At 38.6% G+C, this 24,935-nt stretch overlaps 1 protein-coding gene across 1 annotated transcript in view; it reads left to right on the top strand.

Moving 5' to 3' along the window:
• The window catches only part of LOC127450256 (cAMP-dependent protein kinase type I-beta regulatory subunit-like), a 79,379-nt gene that overhangs the window by 36,420 nt on the left and 18,024 nt on the right, over positions 1-24,935 (top strand). The window contains exons 6-9 of the mRNA XM_051714209.1: positions 1,962-2,008; positions 14,395-14,553; positions 17,614-17,674; positions 21,588-21,709. Of these exons, the coding sequence (XP_051570169.1) occupies positions 1,962-2,008; positions 14,395-14,553; positions 17,614-17,674; positions 21,588-21,709 (389 nt within the window). The remainder of the gene's footprint in view (positions 1-1,961; positions 2,009-14,394; positions 14,554-17,613; positions 17,675-21,587; positions 21,710-24,935) is intronic.

Below are 24,935 nucleotides of genomic sequence, written 5' to 3'. Positions count from 1 at the left end.
CATTACAAATGTGTAAAATCTTCATGAACACTCAGATTATATTGTGCGAGTGGTGAAGCCTTCTCCTGATTGGTCAATTTCACGTAGATCACCAAATTGGCTTGTTCAACCGCACACACCTCACAAATTCAATCCGACAGTACAAACATTTTTTAGATTTTTTTTTTTTTTTATCCTCTTTTCTCCCAATTTGGAATACCCAACTCCCACTTCTTAGTAGGTCCTCGTGGTGGCTTGGTTACTCACCGCAAGTTACAAGTCTCTGTTGCCTCCGCTTCTGAAACAGTCAATCCGCACAGCTTATCATGTGGCTTGCTGTGCATGACACTGCGGAGACTCACAGCATGTGGAGGCTCATGCTAAACTCCGTGATCCATGCACAACTTACCATGCGCCCCATTGAGAGCGAGAACCACTAATCGCGACCACAAGGAGGTTACCCCATGTGACTCTACTCTTCCTAGCAACTGGGCCAATTTGGTTGCTTAGGAGACCTGGCTGGAGATTTTTAGACATGTTTAAAAATTATTGGGAGGTCGCAAGTAGGGATGTTAATAGTCGATTAATCATCGTTAATAATTTTATCGATAAAGCTTATCGATCATCGTTTAATTAATTTCAGGACAAACGTGTTCCTTAACCATGCCAGTAGACTTTGATAAGGCTGTCTATACAGTCTTCCGCCACTAGAGGGTGCTTGCACCTTGCATTTCATGTCTTGTCAGCGTCAGAGAAGAGCGGCATAAGATGAAGGGCTCAATTTAATCAGTATTGGAGCGTTTCTCTATAAATGAACATTATTTTTTCTGCATTCACTGTGATAGTGTGTTAAAGTACAACATGAAAATAAACACAGTTGATCTGCTGGTCTCCTTGTTTCATCCCAACCCTACAATTAGGTCTGTGCACATTGCGTTCATTCGTTCTTCGTTTCGAAATTAAAATACAAAAAATTAAATTATGCTTTGAATTACATTTTTTTCATTTCAAAAGCAATAGAAAAATAGCTTGTTTTTTGATTCTTCGTTTTGTTTCAAAAATAAGAGCAAGAAATTTGCTAATTTTTCATGTTTATTGCTCATGTGTATATAAAATAAATATTCGGCTGAACTAAGAATATTTTAAGAGGACAATGCCAATACCTTCATTTTTTAAGTGTAATAATTTAAATTAAATTTAAACAGTAGGCTACATGCACATATTATTTGGAGTCCGCCACGTGCGTTTTGTGGTATTACGTTAACAATTAATCGATTCATTGATCTTTAATTTCCACGATGATCGATAATGAAAAATGTCTGAAAGTTGACATCCCTTTGTCGCAAGCTGCTCGTAAGCTGCTCGGCTCTGCTCATGATTCCTCTCACATGATGCGACCCGTGACCACATGAGCACCAACGATTTCCTGTCTTCTCCCGACAGGAAAAATCAGTCAGGAGCTCGCATCACAGCCGAAAATCGGAGACTTGTGTCTCTGCAGAACAAAAATGTGCGTTTTCCAATCAGGATGGGCGTTTTTCAACCTCTTTACACGATTTGCCTACTATACTGAGATTCTCTACTTTCATTGGATAGTTGTAAAACGCCCATCCCAGTTTAAAAACGGCCACAGATTGGGAAACGCCCATTATTGTTCCGCAAAGACCTATACTTTGAAAATCGTACCATGTACTCCCGGCCTAAGCGGGACTTTTCTACATCCTTTGGCCGCTCCAATTTCTCCCTTTAATATCAGTGGTCCATCTCATCAGCTCCCCTGCTCTCTAGATATCAGTATTGATATCTGCCATTGCAAAACCCATATCGGTTGACTGATTATGTAGCTTGACAAACTTTATTTTATGTAGATTTTCACAACTCAGTACCAAAACAAGAAAGAGGGCATTTTAACTGAGGTTTTGTCACTAAAGTCAGTTGATCAAACTAAACTCATGATGGTTTATTTTCTTTCTCTATTTCAGGTGATGAAGGAGACAACTTTTATGTGATTGATCAGGGGGAAGTTGACGTGAGTTCAGTATTTCATACCTATAGTCAATCATTAAAGACAACATGAAATTAAACTATTTACAGTACTTTCTTAATATACGCCCCTGGTCTTATTGTGTACATTAATCAGTGCATGTTTTTCTAAAAGGAAAAATGAAATTGATTAATCTATATTAACAAGTTCACCAGTTAAGCAAGCATAAATTGGAAAATAGGATTTTTCAGAATTTCTAAAATATCTGACCATTTGAACAAAGTGCCCCACTGTTCTGTGTTATCAGATATACAGGTGGGTGTACAGTATGTGATCAAATCTTATCCACTGTCCTTTTTTAACACTACAAAAATCTGGAACACTGACTGTGGGCTCTGTTTTACCTTCCTAGAGAACACAGATAAAGTTCAAGTGAACTGTTAGATACACAAAGAACCCTTTTCACTCTTATTGTTTTAAAGAGAATACAAGAAGTGTTAAAAAAGCTTTTCTTTGTAAGTGCTTCAGTTTTATTCAGAATTTTCTTTAATCGTCCTGAGTGTTTTCCTATTTCCTTGTTGGTTCTATAGTAAATAGGATCAGATCAGGCCAATTAGCTTTCACTCTGGGCAGAGCTAGAAGCAGAATGATGAGCAAAATGTCCTGTCATACGTCACTAGCCATGTTGTGGCTGGTTAGAAAAAAAAAAAATACAGAGTTACAGCTTTTAGGGCTAAGTTGCTGAAAACCGAATATGTAAATGTAGGTGATCAAATGCTAATGAGCTCATGGTTGTGATGTCAATACCATGACGAATTTTGAGAAGTAGTTTTTATTTTAAATTTTATTTTCAAAAGGGCAAGGAAAACTGTTTTCCATTATATTACCCCTTTAACTGAACTTACACACCATCTTTGTATTCATTATATTATCAACAGTCTTGTGTGTCCTCAGTCTGCGGTCAGAGATCTGGTGACTGCAACAGTATATCAGTGGTAATATTTCTCCACTGCTCTGGAAGATCTCTGAGGGCAGGTCGAGTCAGCACTGGGTCAGTGCCACATCAGATTGCTGCGTATGAAGCTCTTGAGTCAAAGCTAGCGTGCTGAGACCAGCAGAGCACTCGAGAACAGAGCGCGACTCACTCAGTACACCCTACCAGTGCTGGTCGGACACATGCACAAAATGCATATTCTCAGACATATAGTGAGTTTGCCCATTTTGTGTATGTGTGCAAGCTGGGCTTCATAAACCCCCCAAATATACACAAACATGCTGGAATGTGAAGATGTGTCTTGAATGTGGCGGGAATGTCTCTCATTAGCAGAAAGTATAAATCTACTGTGACATTGGAGCACATCTGACTGTGTACTATCGCAGAGCGCGTTTAAATTTGGAATTCATTAACACGCAAACACTTGCTCGTCAAGAAAACAGTGCTTAAAATAGCGCTTTTCACAACACACATCGTTTTAAACCAGCTTTACAGAAAATTATGCTGTAACAAAATATTATGCTATTAAAGTCCTCATTGTGTGGTTATAATGAATAACGAGATTAAAAAGCATGCCTAAAAAATTATAGTCTGAAGGCCCCCAGTGGGCAAGCCAAAGGCGACTGTGGCAAGGAACACAAAACTCCATAAGATGTAGATAATGTAGAAAAATAACCTTGGGGAAAAACAGCAGGAATACAATGCCAATATTAGTTATCTATTTGTAATACAAGTCTTGTTTTTAGTAGGTAAAGGTAGAGTGGATGTCAGTGGCCAATGTTTAAACTAAAGGGTTTTGTATGAACTATAATGATTAAGTGTCTATGAATTCCATACCAAATTGTTTGCAGAAGTGCACATACATGCAATGTCCATTTATTTGGCTGATTAAAGCTTTAGTTGGTATTAATTTATTGTCTATGTATTCTATTATAAGAGAGTCTCAGTCAGTCCTATGACCAAGATGATGCTGGGTGAGGTCAGTGAGGTGCACCTCGTAGTCTGGCTGGAAGCTTGGTGGTTCATTTTGTTGGGGACCATCCTAAGCCCGTGGTGCAGGCAGTGGACAGTAAAGTATCCCAGATCATACTGTTAGAGTTGGTAGCAGTTCATCCTCTTTGAAGTCCATCGTAGAGGTCTAAAATGCAGTCAGTGGTCATCAAAGCCTCACTTTCTGTCTGGTTGGCACAGGCTGCAATTAGTAGTCATCACTCAGAAACACACATAGCAGTGGGAGTAGGACATGGGCCTAGACTGAAGCTGGATCTGGCAGACTCTGGTAGGAATGTTTCAGGTTCAATACTAGTTAAGCTATATCGACAACATTTGTGGCGTAATGTTGATTACCACAAATTATTTTGACTTGTCCCTTCTTTTCTTAAAGTAAAACTCTGTGGGCCTGGGTAGCTAAGCAAGCAAAGACGCTGCCTACCACACCTGGAGTCGCAAGTTCGAATCCAGGGCGTGCTGAGTGATTCCAGTCAGGCTTCCTAAGCAACCAGTTGGCCCAGTTGCTAGGGTGGGTAGAGTCACGTTGGGGTAACCTCCTCATGCTTGCTATAATGTGGTTCTCGCTCTCAGTGGGGCACATGGTGAGTTGTGCGTGGATGCCGCAGAGAATAGCGTGAGCCTCCACAAGCGCTAGTTCTCCATGGTAACATGCTCAACAAGCCACGTGATAAGATGCGCGGATTGACTCTCTCAGACGTGGAGGCAACTGAGATTTGTCCTCCGCCACCCAGATTGAGGCGAGTCACTACGCCACCACGAGGACTTAGAGCGCATTGGGAATTGGGCATGCCAAATTTGGGTGAAAAGGGAGGGAAAAAAAGTACGAATCTTGGTTACAGTGAGGCACTTACATTGGAAGTGAATGGGGGCCAATCTGTAAACGTTAAAATACTCACTGTTTCAAAAGAATAGCCACAAGACGTAAACAAAATGCATGTTAACATGATTTTAGTGTTTATAAAATCACTTACTAACCTTTTCTGTGTAAAGTTATATCTAGGGATAACCATTGATAACCAAATTTCACAGACCACCTCTCAAAGACAGCAAGATCATGTAGATTTACACTCTACAATATCAGGAAAATAAGGCCCTTCATCTTTGAACATGCCACACAATTTCTTGTTCAGTCAGTTGTCATAATTAGGCTGGATTACTGTAACACTCTCATTGCAGGCCTCCCTGCATGCGCAATTTGGCCCCTACAAATGATCCAAGTCATGTCAAGTCATTTTTATTTGTATAGCGCTTTTCACAACATGTATCGTTTCAAAGCAGCTTTACAGAAAATCATGCATTAACAGAAAATTAAACTGTAATATCTGTAAAGTCTTAAAGTCATCAGTGTGTAGTTTGATTATATATGATTGTAAATTGTGTTTAAAAATAAATAATTTAATAATAGTTGCATTCAGAGCCACAGTGTGCAAGCCGAAGGCGACTGTGGCAAGGAACACAAAACTCCATAAGATGTTGATTAATGGAGAAAAATCATCTTAGGAGAAACCAGGCTCACTGTGGGGACAGTTCCCCTCTGGCTAAACAGCATGAATATAATGCCAATATTAGTTATTTATGTGCAGTGCAAGTCGTGATTTAAAATTTGTAAACTAATTAAGTGTTAAGGGTCAGTGTTTAAACAAAGATTTTGTATGAACTGTAAGATTAATGATTAATGTCTTAGAAGTCCATCCTGGATTAACTGCAGAAGTTCACATAGATGCACTGTCCTTTGTTAGTTGGCTGATGAGGGCTTTTGTTGGCAATTAATTGATAGTCTATGTATTCCATTATAAGAGTGTAGTCCATCATTAGACCGAGGTGATGTAGGCAGAGATCAATGACGTGCATCGCAGTGCAACCGGCAGGTCATTTCAGTGAGGTTAGGTGGGGTCTATCCTAAGTCCAAGGTTCAGGCAGTAGCATATGAAGTATCCCATGTCTTATGGTTGGAGTTCATCCTCTGATGTCCATCGTAATAGACTGAAGTGATGTCTGGCTGGCACCGGCTGCATTTAGTTGTCATCACTCAGAGACACGTAGCCGTGGAGTTCCAACACGAAGCAGGAATGGAGCTGGATCTGGCCGGCTCTGGTGACCTCAGGATATGAATCCCCTGGAAACAAATAGAATAATATTAGCTTAGATGCCATTAAATTTTTTGCAAATGTATAGATCATGATAAATGTTTTTGGTTCCGGCAGACCTAACTAAAGTAGCCTAATTGTGAGCTGATGGATAAACAATGCAGAATGCAGCAGCACGTTTGGTCTTTAATGAATCAAAGAGAGCGCATGTTACACCACTCCTTGTTTCTCTTCACTGGCTGCTGGTTGATGCACATATCAAATGAAAGGCTGTGATGCTGGCATACAGAACAGACACTGGGTCTGCTCCAGAGTACCTAAAATCATTTCTGCAGAGCTGCGTTCCCACCAGAAGCCTGTGGTCGGCTAATGAGCGGCGCCTTGTTGTACCAACACAAAGAGGCACCAAAACATTTTCCCAGACTTTCGGTTTCATCACACCATGTTGGTGGAATGACTTTCCTAAGCAGACTCACTCTCTGTCTTCAAAAAACTGCTAAAAACACATCTTTTCCATGAGCACCACACCATTCGTTCATAAGAAAAAAAGACATTATTTTATTCTATATATTATATATATTCTTGTTGTACTCTAATCTGTCTTGGATAATATTATTCTGAAACTTTGTAATGCAGCACTTTTCGTACCACTGTCTCCTTAAGATGAATCGCTTATGATGTATTATTCCTCTTTTGTAAGTCGCTTTGGATAAAAGCATCTGCTAAATGAATAAATGTAATTGTAAATGTTATATCTTATTTTACTGTTCGTTACCATGACGACGTAATGCCGGAAACCCTAAAATGACAGTAAAAACGTGATTTAAACAACTTTTAAATCTCAGATAATACACAAGTTTCAAAGAATAATTAATGTAAGTGCTTTATAAAAATTATAAGCTCCACATTTCTGTGTTTTAAAACATCCAAAAATTTGCCCTATTCACTTCTATTGTAAGTGGCTCACTTTAACATCAATTTTTGCTGTTTTTAAAGAAAAGGCGGGACAGAAGGTAATCAACATTATGCCACAAATGCTGTCGATTGAGCTATTGACCCCGGAGTATTCACATATAACAATGTTTCGAAAGTATAATCACCTAGTAGTCACTTACGGCATACTAGAAACCACATAACAATGCATTAAGCCCTCAGAACGTTTTAGCAACTGCATACTGTAGCAATGCAATGCAATTGCCAATTATTTGCAAACTGTTTTACATCTGTAATGTAATGTACAGTATGTCTGAGTGAAATAGGATATTCAATAAGAAAAAATATTGGGCTGGACCTGATTTATCCATTGGAAACTGGGTAGCTCATGAGAAGTTGGTGCTGACTTTTAAACTGGAGTTGAGCAAACACACCCCTAAGCAAATATTTGAGCGGAACGACAACTTACTCCACTCCGCTCACATGCTCTAAAGAATACCGATAATGAATACCGATCCAATAGCCCATTTGGCCTGTGTGATGTTGGCAGAAAAGGAGTGTCGTTTCATTATTATAGAAGATTTGTTTTATTTGGAATAACGTTCATCGATGAATCAGCCTGATCTCACAATGAAATCGGAAAGAGTAGGATGACATTTCTTTAGCTAAAAGTTTCGGAGGGCGTATAAGCGCGTATAAGCGCGTGTCAGCGCCATTTATGTCCAGGAGAGGTCACCAAAAGCTAGTTGTGAAGTGAGTTCCTTTCAGCTATACAGGATGTAATACAGTGAAGAGGAATGCATATTTTATGGACTGTACACTACAACCCAAACCTAACCATTAGTGCAGTAAAAATGAAATGTTAGGGGGAAAAGTGCAACAGCCGAATCACGCTCGTCACTGATTAAGCAAACACGGTCACTTCCTGGTTTCAGTGTGGATACAAACCCGGGTCTCTCACGCTGCTGACGCAATGTGCTGCTAGTCAAGCCACGTGGGAAGGTGAACGCATTGAAACTGATGCAAAAATGTCTGGTGAGAAATGTCACAAGTCAGTGATTCGGCATACTTTCGCCAATCCTAGGGTACCAGAACTTTCGAAAACTGCATGCCAACTTCCCGTGTGATCATGTTGGATGTATCATGCACAAAACGAACAGCAAAGTGCATTAAGAAAGTAAATAGGTTCAATTTTGATTTCATGTTGACTTGAAGTCCAAAACAAACCCAAATATTCAGACAGAAAGCTTACTAGCAACAACATATCAATACCATATTAAAAGCACAATCTCTCACCTGAGTTGATATGTTGGCCTCATCTGCTCATGGGCTGTGACCCAAACCTGTTCCAGTGGCCAGTCTGGAGAGCATAGATACCTGTGGAATGTGTTTCGGATGGCTGGCAGAATGCCTGGCCCGGGCACGACAGAAGATGAGTGCTTATTTCTGCCCCATGTGTTCGCATTTTTTAATCACCTCTCATAAAATCAACAAGTGGATTGTGTGTCGGCATGTGAAACCACACCAGCCTTTGTACAAAATGAGAAAGAGGCTCTTTGTGTGTGGCTGTTAAAAAAAACATACAGCGACACACACACACGCTGATTGAGTGAGATATTCTTGGTCTACCTCAGTAGCATCTTGTGGTTATGCCAGAATGAAAGATGAAACAGCAGAGAGAGTCTCAAGGTGGACATATTATCTGATTCCTCTTGAGAAACCGTAGAGGAATCAGACCAGTTTAGGAAGATAGAAGGAATATGAATGCCCTTGACTGTCAAGATGAAATGAGAATTTAAACAATCCTTAAAGATAACATGAAAACAGTATTGGCCCTATTTACTTTCATAATAAATGTCCCTGGTCTTATTATGGTCTTATGCACATTGTCTAAAGACAAAACGTGTTTGTTTTCATAATTTTCATCTAAATGTAATAAGATGAATCCTACGAAACCTGTCAAGAATATGTCCATGGCATATTTCACCTCAAAATTAAAAGCAACAAATAAATTATATTTTGCATAAAGAAAATGAAACCTGTTTTTGCACCATTAATATATTTTTGTTACTTAAATGAGAAAATACAATTATATATTTTTATTTATTTGTTTTTTCTTTAAAAAAAACAAATATATATTATTATTAGTCTTTGTTAATTTAATGCAATGAAATGATATGTAATGTTTTGTTACTATAATGCAAAAACAATTATTTATTATTGTTAATTGTTATATGAATTAAAAAATAATTATATGCAGTGCATACGTGTGTGTATATGTATGTGTTTGTGTATATGTATGTGTGTGTGTGTATGTGTGTATATATATATATATATATATATATATATATATATATATATATATATATATATATATATATATATATATATATAATCAGTTGTGCTCAAAAGTTTGCATACCCTTGGAGAATTGGTAATATAGGTACCATTTTTAAAGAAAACATGAGTGAGCAGGCAAAACACATTTCTGTTATTTCTTATGGGATTCATATTCAACTGTAGGTTATAACAGAATAACACAATCATAAAACAAAACATGGCAACAAAGAAAAAAATGAAATGACCCCTGTTCAAAAGTCTGCATACCCTTCGTTCTTAATACTGTGTATTGCCCCCTTTAGCATCAATGACAGCGTGCAGTCTTTTGTAATAGTTGTCTATGAGGCCCCAAATTCTTACAGGTGGTATAGCTGCCCATTCGTCTTGGCAAAATGCCTCCAAGTCATGCAATGTCTTTGGTCGTCTTGCATGAACCGCATGTTTGAGATCTACCCAGAGTGGCTCGATGATATTAAGGTCAGGAGACTGTGATGGCCACTCCAGAACTTCACCTTTTTCTGCTGTAACCACTGGAGGGTCAACTTGGCCTTGTGCTTAGGGTCATTGTCGTGCTGGGAAAGTCCAAGAGCATCCCATGCGCAGCTTTCGAGCAGAAGAATGCAAATTGTCTGCCAGTATTTTCTGATAACATGCTGCATTCATCTCGCCATCAATTTTCACAAGATTCCCCGTGCCTTTAGAGCTCACACCCCCCCCCAAAACAGTAGTGAGCCACCACCATGCTTCACAGTGGGTATGGTATTCTTTTCACTATAGGCCTTGTTGACCCCTCTCCAAACATAGTGCTCGTGGATGTGACCATAAAGCTCTATTTTGGTCTCGTCACTCCAAATGACAGTGTGCTAGAAGCTGTGAGGCGTGTCAAGGTGTTGTCAGGCATATTGTAACCGGGCTTTTTTGTGGCATAGGCACAGTAAAGGCTTCTTTCTGGCAACTTGACCATGCAGCTCATTTTTGCTCAAGTATCGTCGTATTGTGCTCCTTGAAACAACCACACCATCTTTTTCTCCTGAGGTTACCTGCGGGTTTTTCTTTGTATCCCGAACAATTCTTCTGGCAGTTGTGGCTGAAATCTTTCTTGGTCTACCTGACCTTGGCTTGGTATCAAGAGATCCCTTAACTTTTAATAAGTGATTGAACAGTACTGACTGGCATTTTCAAGACTTTGGATATCTTTTTATATCCTTTTCCATCTTTATAAAGTTCCATTACCTTGTTACGCAGGTCTTTTGACAGTTCTTTTCTGCTCCCCATGGCTCAGTATCTAGCCTGCTCAGTGCATCCACATGAGAGCTAACAAACTCATTGACAATTTATACACAGACACTAATTGCAATTTAAAAAGTGTCACCTTGTGTGTCTGTAACAAGGCCAAACATTCAAGGGTATGTAAACTTTTGATCAGGGCCATTTGGGTGATTTCTGTTATCATTATGATTTAAAAAGGAGCCAGACAACTATATGATAATAAATGGCTGCATATGATCACTATCCTTAAAAGACAGTGTTTTTTTTTGGTTTGTTTTTTTTGCATGATCAGTCATATTTTTAAAATCAATGCCAAAATTTCACAGTTTCTGCCAGGGTATGCACACTTTTGACCACAACTAATATATATATAACACTGATCAGCCACAACATTAAAACCACTGACAGGTGAAGTGAATAACATTAATTATATCATTACAATGGCACCTGTCAAGGGGTCAGATATATTAGGCAGCAAGTGAACAGTCAGTTCTTGAATTTCATGTGTTGGAAGTAGGACAAATGGGCAAGTGTAAGGATCTGAGTGACTTTGACAAGGACAACCGGTGAACTGGCAACAGGGTCATGGGTGCCCAAGGCTCATTGTGCGTGGGGAGCGAAGGCTAGCCCGTCTGGTCCGATCCCACAGAAGAGCTACTGGAGCACAAATTGCTGAAAAACTTAATGCTGGCCATGATAGAAAGGTGTTGTAACACACAGTGCATCGCTGCTTGCTGCATATGGGGCTGTGTAGCTACAGATCGGTCAAAGTGCCCATGCTGACCCCTGTCCACTGCCGAAAGTGCCTACAATGGGCACTTGAGTGTCAGAACTTGACCATGGAGCAGTGGAAGAAGGTGGCCTGGTCAGATGAATCATGTTTTCTTTTAGATCATGTAGACTGCTGGGTGCATGTGTGTCAATTACCTGGGGAAGAGATGGCAGCAGGATGGGAAGAAGGTAAGGCTGTCTTAGGTCAGTTAGGATCATAACTTTACTTTAAGAATGTCAACTGTCAGAATAATAGTAGAGAATGATTTATTTCAGCTTTTCTTTCATCACATTCCCAGTGGGTCAGAAGTTCACATACAATTTGTTAGTATTTGGTAGCATTGTCTTTAAATTGTTTAACTTGAGTCAAACATTTTGGGTAGCCTTCAACAAGCTTCTCACAATGAGTTGCTGGAATTTTGTCCCATTCCTCCAGACAGAACTGGTGTATCTGAGTCAGGTTTGTAGGCCTCCTTGCTCGCACATGCTTTTTCAGTTCTGCCCACAAATGTTCTATCGGATTGGTCAGGGCTTTGTGATGGCCACTCCAATACCTTGACTTTGTTGTCCTTAAGCCATTTTGCCACGACATTGGAGGTACAGTATGCTTGGGGTCATTGTCCATTTAGAAGACCCATTTGTGACCGCAATTTAACTTCATGGCTGATGTCTTGAGATGTTGCTTGAATATATACACATAATTTTCCTTCCTAATGATGCCATCTATTTTGTGAAGTGCACCAGTTGCTCCTGCAGCAAAGCACCCCCACAACATGATGCTGCCACCCCCATGCTTCATGGTTGGGATGGTGTTCTTCGACTTGCAAGCCTCACCCTTTTTCCTCCAAACATAACGATGGTCATTATGGCCAAAAAGTTAAATGTTTATTTCATCAGACCAGAGGAAATTTCTCCAAAAAGTATGATCTTTGTCCCCATGTGCACTTGCAAACTGTAGTCTGGCTTTTTCGTGGCGGTTTTGGAGCAGAGGCTTCTTCCTTGCTGTACAGCCTTTCAGGTTTTACTGTGGATCTAGACACTTGTCTACCTCCAGCATCTTCACAAGGTCCTTTGCTGATGTTCTGTGATTTATTGGCAATTTTCAGACTAAACTACGTTCAACTCTAGGACACAAAATGCGTCTCCTTCCTGAGCGGTATGATTGCTGCGTGGTCCCATGGTGTTTATACTTGTGTACCATTATTTGTACAGATGAATGTGGTACCTTCAGGCATTTGGAAATTGCTCCCAAGGATGAACCAGATTTGTGGAGGTCCACAATTATTTTCTGAAGTCTTGGCTGATTTATTTTGATTTTACCATGATGTCAAGCAAAGAGACACTGAGTTTAATGGTAGGCCTTAAAATACATCCACAGGTACACCTCCAGTTCAGTACACCTCTTATCAGAAGCTAATTGTCTAATTGTCTAAAGGCTTGACACCTTTTTCTGGAATTTTCCAAGCTGCTTAAAGGCACAGTTCACTTAATGTATGTAAACTTCTGACCCACTGGATTTGTGATATTGTCAATTAAAAGTGAAACAATCTGTCGGTAAACAATTGTTTGAAAAATTACTTGTGTCATGCACAAAGAAGATGTCCTAAACGACTTGCCAAACTATAGTTTGCTAATATTAAATCAGTGGAGTTTTAATGACTTCAACCTAAGTGTATGTAAATTTCTTCAACAACTGTATATACAGTACTGTGCAAAAGTTTTAGGCACTAAAGATGTTTTACAAAAACCTTTGTCATAAGATGATTATTTATATCTTCAGCTTTAGTGTGTCAATAGGAAAAATACATTTTAGACTCCCAAACATTACTTTTGCAAATAGTAAAGATTAGAATAGAAGAACAGGTCGCTCTGCGAGAGATGACATTGCCCCCACAAAGCCCCCCACTGAACATCGAGTCAGTCTGAGATTACATATAGAGACAGAAGCAACTGAGACAACCTAAACAGATAGAAGAACTGTGGTGAATTCTCCAAGAAGCTTGGAACATCCTATCTGCCAACAACCAAGAAAAACTGTGTCCAGGTGTATCTAGGAGAATTGGGGCTGTTTAAAAGGCAAAGGTAGTCACACCGAATATTGATTTAGATTTTTATGTTTACTGGACTTTGTATGATGTTAATTGATAAATGAAAACTAATTATGGCATTATTTTTGAAGACATCCTCACTATGCAATATCACTCTGCAGTGCTATATATTTGTTACTTCAATGTAAAAAAGCAGTGATATATTATTACATTTTTTTTTTGTTACTTTAATGCCAAAAAGCAGTGATATATTTTGGATTTATTTTTTATTACTTTAGTGCGAAAAACAAACAAATATATATATAAATTATTTTGTTACTTTAATGGGGAAAGCAATTATTTATTATTTGGTAAATTAATTGTAAAGTATTTTTATTTATACCACATTATGGTAGTATTTTTTTACTGAATTAAGTTAAGGCTGACTTAGATTATATAAATGATAATAACTATTTAATTACTATTTATTTCTGTAGTACAATAAAGAGAATTTGGTGGGAAATGCGCTTAATTGGCATTAAAATAATGACAGAATGCAAAACATTAATGGTCTTAAAAAATAGGCTTTAAAATAAACAGTACGTGCAATATATATGTTTTTTTTTATTATTATTATTTTTTTTTTTATTAACTATATCCAGACATTTCTTCTTGAGATTCACCACAATAATTTCTCCACCTCTGAAGCAACTTTTTTCAGTTTGCTGAAAACAAGGCCACATGGGTAGGGAAAAATTATTTAAACCAATAATGTCAAAGCCTAACATGTTTTACCCATGTCCACAATTCAGTCAAATCCTGATGTCTCGCCCTACATTATTTATAGCTTCACTTGTAAATATGTCACATTACAGCAGCTAAATGCATTGCGAAAGTAATTTCATGTTGTCTTTAATAAAACATAGAAGTGATGTATTAAAATGTATTTAAGAAACAACAGCATTATGTTATGGTCATTTTTTTTCTCACTCTCCTCAGGTGTATGTTAACAGTGAATGGGTGACCAGTATTGGAGAGGGTGGCAGTTTTGGAGAGTTGGCTCTGATATACGGTACTCCACGAGCTGCTACAGTTAAAGCCAAGACTGACCTAAAACTGTGGGGCATAGACAGAGACAGCTACCGGCGCATCCTCATGGTATAAACACTCTCACACTCTCACATTACATGCCTAAACTGACCACCAACCACGCATATACATTTTTTGTTCAAACTATGCAGTAAATATTAATAGTTGACTCATTGGCTCAACTCATTTGAATGTTTGACTTGTATATTAGCGCTGCCGCTGTAGTAGGCACTGTGCTTTTAGTTTTATTGGTATTCTTATTGGAATCGACTTCCAAATGTAATCACTGCATTCTTTCCCTGAGAGCAGAGCACATTTCTTAACAATCAATACATGCACATTTCACGTCATAAAAAGTTATTTTACACTCACCAGAAATATATTCTGCAGGCAGAAAAAGTGTTATATGTAGCTTAATTAAATTACGATTAAATATGGGGTGAGATATTCTTCAAAGCCTTGAAATTAAATGGATATTTCAGGCAAAAATTACAATTCTGTCAATATTTTGTTACCCTCTTGTTATTATGAACCTGTATGACTTTCTTTCTTCACTGGAACATAAAAGGACATCCTCTTTTCAAATAGGAAAAAAAGGCAGCATAAAAGTCTTGTAAAGCCAAACGATATGTGTGGAACAGACCAAAAGTAATTTTTCGATGAAAATCCTCTCCCCCTTAGCTCTGAAATCGTAGTCGTATTCAAATACGACACCAATACGTGCCAAATTCGAACGCATTGTGCCAAGTTTACTTAATGGTTTCTTGCACAAAATGACCATTTGGCTTCAGAAAACTTTAAATAAAGCTTGCAAGTTTTATGGACTACTTTATGATACTTATATTGTGCTTTTTTTTTTGTTGTTGTCATTTTTGGAGCTTGATAGAGTCAGTCCCCGTTAATTTTTATTTGAAAATATTCAAAGAAATTGACTGTCAGGCTGTCTCTTTGTTTATCTTTCTTTATTGGTGTGGTCTTCTCTTTCTTATGCAAACACGCATATATAATGCAAACTTACTCTGAAACGTGCACATACACACATGCACACACAGTTCTGAGAGAAGGGAGACAGACTGTCACAGTTCAGCTATGCTGAGCTGCTCCTAATTAAGGCAATAAATTATTTGCTTGTGTGTGTGACTGCAGTCAATTTAAGATGTCAGTTATTCATAAAGCTGTATAAAATGTGTTATATTCCATGTCCAAAGCAGTGTCTGGAGCCTATTTAGTCTGTATCTTTATCCACATGTATCTCATCTAGAGTTTCAGAAGAGATCTCAACAATGTCTCAAATTGTGGTCAAATGTGCCGAGATACAGAAGTCTGCATTCGAAAATCAGAGTCATACATTTCTCACCAAATTTGTCCAAATTATCTGAGTTATGCTATCCAGGGGTGCATTTCCCATACAACACTGTTACTCACGACTTAACCACCACAGTACAATGCATTGTTGGAGAAATAAACTAACTATTCACAACTGTTTCCTGCAGCCCTAGTAACTATGTCGCACATCCATCATTCGAACTGTGTTGGTTCAACAACATAGAGATGTCGTTAATGGTGTTAGGCAGGGGCTGGAGTAATGACTTCCACGAATATTAAATAATAAAAGCTCATTTACACATACACTAGAAAGCCGTTTAATGCGAGAAAGCTGCTGAAGACAGGAAAGAGGCATACACTGTGTAGTGTGACAGATAGCCTGCATTCGCTGCAATAGATGGGTTTTAGACTTCGGGGTACCCCCGACGCACTTGAGCACATACACACATGCGCACTCTTCAAAAACATGTAAACGGCGTAGGAGGCCTGGGTAGCTCAGCGATAATTGACGCTGACTACCACCCCTGGAGTAGCGAGATCGAATCCAGGGCGTGCTGAGTGACTCCAGCCAGGTCTCTTAAGCAAACAAATTGGCCTGGTTGCTAAGGAGATTAGAGTCACATGGAGTAACCTCCTTGTGGTCGCGATTAGGGGTTCTCGCTCTCAATGGGGTAAGTTTTGCGTGGATCGCAGAGAGTAGCATGAGCCTCCACATGCTGTGAGTCTCCGTGGTGTCGTGCACAGCGAGCCACATGATAAGATGTGCGGACTGACAGTCTCCGAAGCAGAGGCAACTGAGACTTGTCCTCCGCCATCTGGATTGAGGTGAGTAACCGCGCCACCACAAGGACCTACTAAAGTAGTGGGAATTGGGCATTCCAACATTGGGAGAAAAGGGGATAAAAAAATTAAATAAAAAAAAAACCATGTAAACGGCACTTACGCATAAACATAAGCACATGACAAAAAACGTGTGATTCTTAACTAATCCGTTAAGCCTGACCAACACTGATCAGAACGCTGTAGATCATGATGTCACCCCTTACTTCTTGACTGGAGGGCAACTGAGATGTCATGATGTTTTTTTTGTATCTTCTCAAACACGAGAGGTGGAGAGGTCACTGACCTCGTAAGAGGGAAGCTCTTCACGGTCGGTCAGTCAGGGGCTGAACATTTATGTATAGTATGTATAATTGACTCGGATTTGCAGGAAGTTTATTTAATAAAGTTAGGCTGTCTTTTGCTCAGAGGTTGCTCTTTCAAATTTCACTGAGTTATGTTTCCAGTATAAACTTTGTCTCAGATGTTTCTCCTAAAATTCCTTATAGGAGATAAAGAGACACAAATTGATGATCAATTGTGGACCTAGAGTAAGAATAAAGAGTTGATAACATTAACGGATGCAGTTAATATAGCTTAGCTTATAATTTGGTTTTAGAAGAATTTGGTGAGAAATATTCATATTGAAATCTGTTACTTTAGGTTGCAAACTTGAGTATCATGGCAAATTTGAGCATGTGAGATCACTAGGGGATTTTGTTTTGATTTGAGTGTCAGAGAGAGACAGAACTGAAAAAAGACAAGACTAGGAACAAAGGAGAAGGAAGCCAAAACTTTCCTTTAATCTGAATGTTTTTACTGTTTCTTGAGCCATGTTTGAGGAAAGTCCCCTGGCTTTGTTCTCAGTGCCCTGTTTCTTATTCTTATACCATGAAGTCTGATAAGGGGGCAGAAGTTTCTGCTACAGTACCTGAAGCATGTCCTCCACATGTCTTTTAACTGTTGCATCAATGTTTTATTCAGGGGAGCACGTTGAGGAAAAGGAAGATGTACGAAGAGTTTCTCAGTAAGGTGTCTATACTTGGTAAGTGATAAAGAACTTTACTAGAGTTCTATCAAAAGATACTTCACCATGCTGAGATGCATTAGATGCACCCATGTACTGACGAAAATGTTTGTTGATTAAAGTTTATTTATTTTGTTAACTATTAAGAACACGGGATGAAACAGGCTCATCATGACGATAATCAAACGGTTTTAGTTCAAACATACCGTTGATGAAAATATGACTTGTTGATTTCATTATTGTCAGCTACAATATGCTATTTTTGCAGACTAAAATGAAATGCCATTTTAGTCAGAGTAAAATTCTCTAAATTGAATGAATATGACATGATGAAATATTGACTAAATTAAAAGGACATTTTCTTCAAAAGACAAAAATTATGGCCAAAATAAAAAAAACTGTGAAAATGAACACTGGTATGCGTATGCTCAGCCTCATTCATTCTTGTGGAAATTGTCGCATTCATGCAAGCATCTCATTCATGAGACATGAGCAGAACGAATTTCTGTGCAAACTGTTTCGTAAAACCATTCTTAAGTAAATGCTCACATCATTCGAGCACTTCACTCATGAAGCAAGTGCACAACGTAGAAAAGCAACCTACGCAAGAATGGTTTTTACGAACAGTTTACACAGAAATTTGTTCTGCTCTTTTTCATAAATGAAGCTCACTGAATGTAAATCATTTCTAGAAATAACTTCTAGATGCTTTGCACACTGTTAAAAATGCATCCTTGCAATTAGGACCAAAAAGACCTGATGTAACCTGAAAAACTGTAAGTTCCACAAAGAACTCTTTATTTTAACGCTCCTTAAATAAAAACATGATTTGCTGGTGCCTTAAGAACCCAGAATCCAATAAACTGATCTGAAGAATATATAATGCACCATCAAGAACTTCTGGAATCTCCCCAAGAACTGAAGATCTCTGTGCAGGGAAAAATTATTTTCATAAGAAGAGAATCAAACCATATAACCTAAGATGCTGCAGAAAACGTTATTTTAAAGAGTTTAGCTCTTGATTGACAGACACCGCTGCTGCACGCAGTGCTGATACCACCCTGACTTGCATTCCAGCAGTTTTGTTTGATGAGAGAGACAAAGAGGGGAGAGGAAAGGACCTTAGGATGGTCAGTTTGGCAGTGACCCCTCGTCCTTCAGCACCCTGAGGTCACTCGTCGCTCTAAATGGGGTTATTAAATGCCTGAACAAACACTCTTCCTATCGGTTTCATCTGTTTTTCTTTCACTCTGTGTTCTCCGTTTCACAGCCCTGTCACTGCCTGTCTTCAAACACCCACCTCTCTCGCTCATCAAACCTCTTTTCTTTGCTCATCTTCTTGCCTTTGAGGGGGGCATGTTTTTGTTTGTTTTAGATTTTTACGATTGTTGTGAAATCGGTTAGAATTCCTTCACAAAGTTTTCTGAGGTTTTCACACTTTAAGAGCATGGCTTGCTTGTGCAAAAACTTTCACAATGACAATCACAATGTTTTGTTATGTTGGGTTTGCAGGTAGGAATTTTTAGGTACCTAACAATTCGATTCACATTCCGCTTCTCAAATTATAACATTTTTCAGGTACAGCAAATGGTTAAAATATGTGTTACGTTATATTGTGTTAAGTTGCATTATGTTGTGTTGTGTTACCTTGCAAATTAAAGTTGCTTTTTGCAAGATTGCAAATTAAAGTGGCTTTTATTCTAAATTTTGTGTAAAGATTTTGCACCAAAGCTATACTAAATTATATGCTCTAACCTGCCACTAGAAATATATTGATGAGGACAGTGTTGTTTGCACAGTGTTGGCGCACCACAGTATATACTGCTGCACATGCGCCTTACATGTCGTTATGTTTTGTCCTGCATATGCTTTTTATTAGGCAGAATTATTAATAATTACAATTTATTAAAATCGCAATTGTTTTTTTAATTGGCCCAAAATGTTTCAGAAAGAATCGTGATGTTCAGTTAATTGAATTAGTTACATTACATTGTTGCAGTGTTGTATTGTTTTAATGTTATGTTACGTTTTATTGTGTTACGTTACATTGTGTTACCTCCCATTGCATTACATTGCTTTACATAACGTTGGGCTATGTTGCATAACGTTGCGTTGCATTACATTGCTTTACATAACGTTGGGCTATGTTGCATAACGTTGCGTTGCATTACATTGCTTTACATAACGTTGGGCTATGTTGCATTACGTTGCGTTGCATTACGTTGCGTTGCATTACGTTGCGTTGCATTACGTTGCGTTGCATTATGTTGCGATACATTTTATTACGTTTTGTTACGTTGCATTACATTGTGTTATGTTGCATTGTGTGATATTACATTGTTTGTTTGAGGTTACCTTGTGTGATGGTACACTGATGTAACATTGTGTGATGTTTGTTTTTACATTTGTCATGTTACGTTCGTCATTTTATGTTCGACAAGTTACGTTTCATTGTGTTACGTTTCATTGTGTTACGTTTCATTGTGTTACGTTGAGTTTCGTTGCATTACGATTCGAAATGTTATGTTACTTTGCATTGTGTTACAATATCTCAGAAGAGGACAGTGTTAACAGACACAACCATACACACTTTTTTTTTTTTACTAGTTGAGACATGCAATGTTGATTTTCTCTCGATGCCGGCTTATGTTACATCTGAAGCAGGTGGACGTCAGCCCAGGCATGAGGATGTCTTAGCCAGCCTGATAAAGTGACCATTAGTCTGGGGCATGCAGACAGCCTGGCCCCAATGCACATACACAAACACACACCTAAGCCATGCACACACACACACACACACACACTGTCTCCTTCCAACTATTCAGATGCTAACATTATAATGTTATCTGATAGAGTGATAATCAGCTGCTGTTTTTCTCTGTCCTGCATTCTAATGTGATGGGATGATGGTAAATGAAGATAGACAGAGCAAACAGTAAAGGTGAATCCCCACAGAGGCGTTCGTTATTATTTACAGCTGGAGAACGGAGTGGGCGGTGCTTGAGTCCAGCAGGTTTAGTGTCTTCATGTTCATGTGTGGTACGCCTGTGTGATGGATGCTGGAAGGTGGGAACAGTTTCTGGAATGTGGCGGGTCTTGAATGATGGCTTTGGCGGTTTCTCTTCTCACAGCCACGGCTTCAGAATATGTAGTGGTGAAGTGCATGAGCACAAGGATGTACTTTTGGCAGTTTGTTTCTTGATAAACATTTTGTCTGAGGAAGAACTAATCTCTGGATTTGCAGAAGTTTGCCTCGAAGAAGACATCAAATTTTTAAAAGATATTCAGAGCTTTGTTGAAGGCACTTAGAAGTAGGGTTGGGAATCTTTAGGCAGATCTTTGGGTCATTCGAAGATGGTGCGATCATAACGGTATCCAGCTGATACGTGATAGCTGTGCAATGTGTAAACCTCACACTCCTGGCCTTAAGAGACGCACTAGCAATGAGGTTAGAGGCCGTGGCTTTTATAGCCCCATTGTTAGCGCATCTGCCTCCATGCTAGGGATTGCCGGTTTGAATCCCGCTTGGAGTGGGTCGCACCAGCAACACTAATACAAATTCCTGATGCATATTAAATTTGGCTGTAACCTGTATGTATAATGTTGTGTCCTTCATAATTTTTTTCAATAAACAGAATCATTAATATTTAAATTCTGATTATGAATTTTGTGGATTGATAAAAAAAATGAGAAAAGCATAGCATCACTGTATCGATTTTCCCATCACCCCTACTTAGTAGCAAGTAAACAGGATGTCCTCAAGCTCAACTGTACATTCTGTTTTGTCAAAGTTCAAGTTCTTCTCTAGCTGTCCAATTAGTGTCTCAAGGTCCACTGAGACAGAAAGACAAGAGCTTCATAAATAAGAATCTTCTTGTTGATGTGTCTTTAAGTGTCTTATTCCTCAACGTCCATCACACGTGTCTTGCAGAATCTCTTGATAAGTGGGAGAGGTTGACCGTGGCTGATGCCCTGGAGCCTGTACAGTTTGAAGATGGAGAGAAGATCGTAGTGCAAGGAGAACCAGGAGATGACTTCTTCATTATAACAGAGGTGCGTATAGCAATCAATCATCTCAGGGGTTGTATCTATTGAAGAACAACCTTCAACAATAACTGGCTTTTGAGGACCTGTTCTTCCTTGGTTCCTTGAAAAAGTCCTTGCAAGGTTCCTCAGGGTGTTTTCCATGCAACTTGTGTTTGCTCTTGGGGGTTTGAGCCTGACACTTGCTAAGGGTGCCCACACATACCAGAGTTTACGTTACATCAGAGAACCGTTGGAATCCGTTGATTTCATTTGGAATGACGCATCACGATGGAGTGGATGGAGTGATGCTCCATCATGCAACCAAAAGTTGAGAACATTCTAACTTTTGCCGAATTCTGACATACGCATCCATTGACCAATGAGAATTTCAGACAGATATGTCTAGTTGTACTTGTGGAAACCCAATTTGCTGTATTACCTATTGATTTCAGACTTACCTGGTTCTTTCCAAACTCTCAAAACGGATTTTACACACTCCGACCTATCAAGTGCTCGGTCAGAACTTTCTCTAGTGTGTAAGCACTGCTTTCGACATATCCCATTGTTAAAAGTACAAAAATTTAGCTGACATTCTCACTCAGCTGTCAACAGAACAGAACACATTTAAGAGTTTGAAACCCCTTGCAGAGCTGATTCAGCATTCTTCTCATTCTCTGCCAGATCTTTGAACAATATTTTGATTAACTCCACATTTATAAAGTTGATATAGTCAGGGGGGTTCTTTTCCCCTCTGAGTCTGTCCTTTTGTGTTCTTTCTCATATTTTCACAGTCTCTCTTTTGTTGTAATGCTCTCCTCAACACCCTCCACGAATGTTGTTGAACTAATATCCAAAGGTTGTTGAGTGATTCAGTGCTCTTAACCTTAATATGGCTGCCACTTGGTCCCAGCCTGTGCTCACATGATCTACCTGTCTATATTGCTATTGTCTAGACAACCATTGCTATTACTATTGCTCATATGTAGAGTTAGGTATTTGTCATTGGTGAACAATGGAAGGAGATGTGTTCCAGTGTTGAATAGGTGTAGGAAACCTGCTGCTGTGTCCAGGTGTGTGTGAGTTACTTAGACATACTAAAAAAGAAACACTTGCAAATCTGGTGTCTGAAGGTAAAGTGTCATAGGGAAACTATTCTACTTTCATCTGTTCTGTTTGTTCAGTTCTGCTTGATTTATTGTCTAATCTATAGTTCTATTCAGTCTTTTCAGTTCTATTCTCTTCTGTTGGATTTGTTTAGTTCTAATCTTTTCTCTTCTGTTGTGTTCTATTGTATGTTCATTTTTATTCAATTCAAATTGTTATGATCTATTCTATTGTAACTATTTGTTTAGTCTTGTTCTTTTCTGTTCTATTCTATTCTATTGTCTACCATTAGTTAATCTCCCTTCTATTCTATTCTATTATTCGTTAAGCTTCTTTCTGTTCATATTTTTCAGGTTTATTCTATTATTGTTTCTTTTCTTTCTTTTCTTTTCCATAACTTCAGCTCCATTCTATTTAAACTATGTGTCTCTATTCAATTCTGTTCTATTATTTTCTGTTGTATACCAATAGTTCAACTCCATTCTAATCATGTTATTCTGTTGTATTGTATTGTATTCTATTCTATACAATTAGTTCAGCTCCATTCTATTCATATTATTCAGTAATATTCTGTTATTTTCTGTTGTATGCCATTAGTTCTGCTACATTCTAATAATGTTATTCTATTCTATTCTATTCTATTGTAAACCATTAGTTCAGCTCCATCCTGTTAATATTTTTCAGTTCTATTGTACTATGTTTGTAGAACAGCTTCACAACAGGCAGGAAGGAGAACACAGGGATCAGGTTTTTCCTGGCACATGTAGGACTTTTAATAGGCCACTTCGGTGCTTTACAACTTCACAAACTCATCAGCTTCACAGGCACGTAGGCATTTAACACATCAGCTTCATAAACATAACAGGTTAAACGTAACAGCTTCAGGAGCACTGTGGCCTTTGTGCCAGACTCTCTCACCCTCTCTGCTGGTGGTGTGGCTGCTTATATGCCGCTCTCCCCATGCTCACTGGAATTAAGAGACAGGTGTTACACATAATCTAGCTCAGGTGCAAGCGCTCTTACCGCTTTCTCTTTCTCCGGACGGACGCTCGACCATGCCCCCGCTGCCACAGTGTTCTATTCTATTATATTCTATTCTATCGTACGTTGTATGCCAGTAGTTTAGCTCCACTCTATTCATATTATTCAGTTCTGTTATATTCTATTTTATTCTATTCTGTTCTATTCTATTTAATGGATGACTTTTGTTCAGCTCCATTTAGTTAGTTTCACTCTATTATATTTAAATGAAATGAAATGAAGTATATTCTGTTCATCGTCTAGAAGAGACTCTGTTCTGTTGTATTTGAGTTCAATTCTCTCCTGTTCTGTTTTGTTCTGTTCTATTCTATCCTTTTGTTCTGTTTTCTTTTCTCTTCATTCCATCCCATTTTGCATTTCTGTCCTCTTCTGTTCATTTGGATCAAGAAAGAGCAGAGGCACAGTTAAAAAGAAATGAATTGGACTTTTGCATAAGACATCGGTCTGTCTCTCTTCATCTGCCTCTGCCTGATTCCCAGAGCGGGGTGGCCAGCGGTTCAGTGCTGGAATGTAAGCTACAGACTTTCACACAGGGTCAGGCCCAGACTCTAGATCCAGGCGAGGGAACCAGAGAAGGGTTTACACACACAGTGACACACAGAGGCTTGGGAATAAACACTGCCTGCTCCAGGGGAGCTGTGTGTCATTGTTAAGTCACATCTCTTAGTTGTTAGTTGTTTGTCTAAACAGATACTGTCCTTGTAGCTCTCTTTTTCTTCCTCTTTGTATGGCTTGGGACATTTTATGATTTCACACATACACCCTACAAGTCTAATTACACATTAAACATGACCAATAGAAGGCATATATTGACATAGAGCTTGATTTTCTCAGCTTACATGTTTGCACTTATGTAACATTCCTATAAATCATTCACCTATATAAAGCATTGTGGTGGTGAGTTTTGCACAGGCAAACACCACTCACATTTTCGAAAGATTATCTAGTTAGTGATGCTTGCTATGATAAACATGTATTTCACAATTTTAGATGAAAAAAGGTGAATGTAAATTAAAACCAAATAAAGAAAGGAAAGATTTGTTTTTTAATTTCCTAATAGCCGTTTAAGTGCTCTGTTTGTATGCTGTGTAATCCGTCAGTATTTAGG

The sequence above is a fragment of the Myxocyprinus asiaticus genome, chromosome 13, assembly GCF_019703515.2.
Source record: "Myxocyprinus asiaticus isolate MX2 ecotype Aquarium Trade chromosome 13, UBuf_Myxa_2, whole genome shotgun sequence".
NCBI lineage: Eukaryota > Metazoa > Chordata > Actinopteri > Cypriniformes > Catostomidae > Myxocyprinus > Myxocyprinus asiaticus.
Note: the sequence above shows the minus strand (reverse complement) of the source record. Positions and strands in the feature narration are given on the sequence as shown.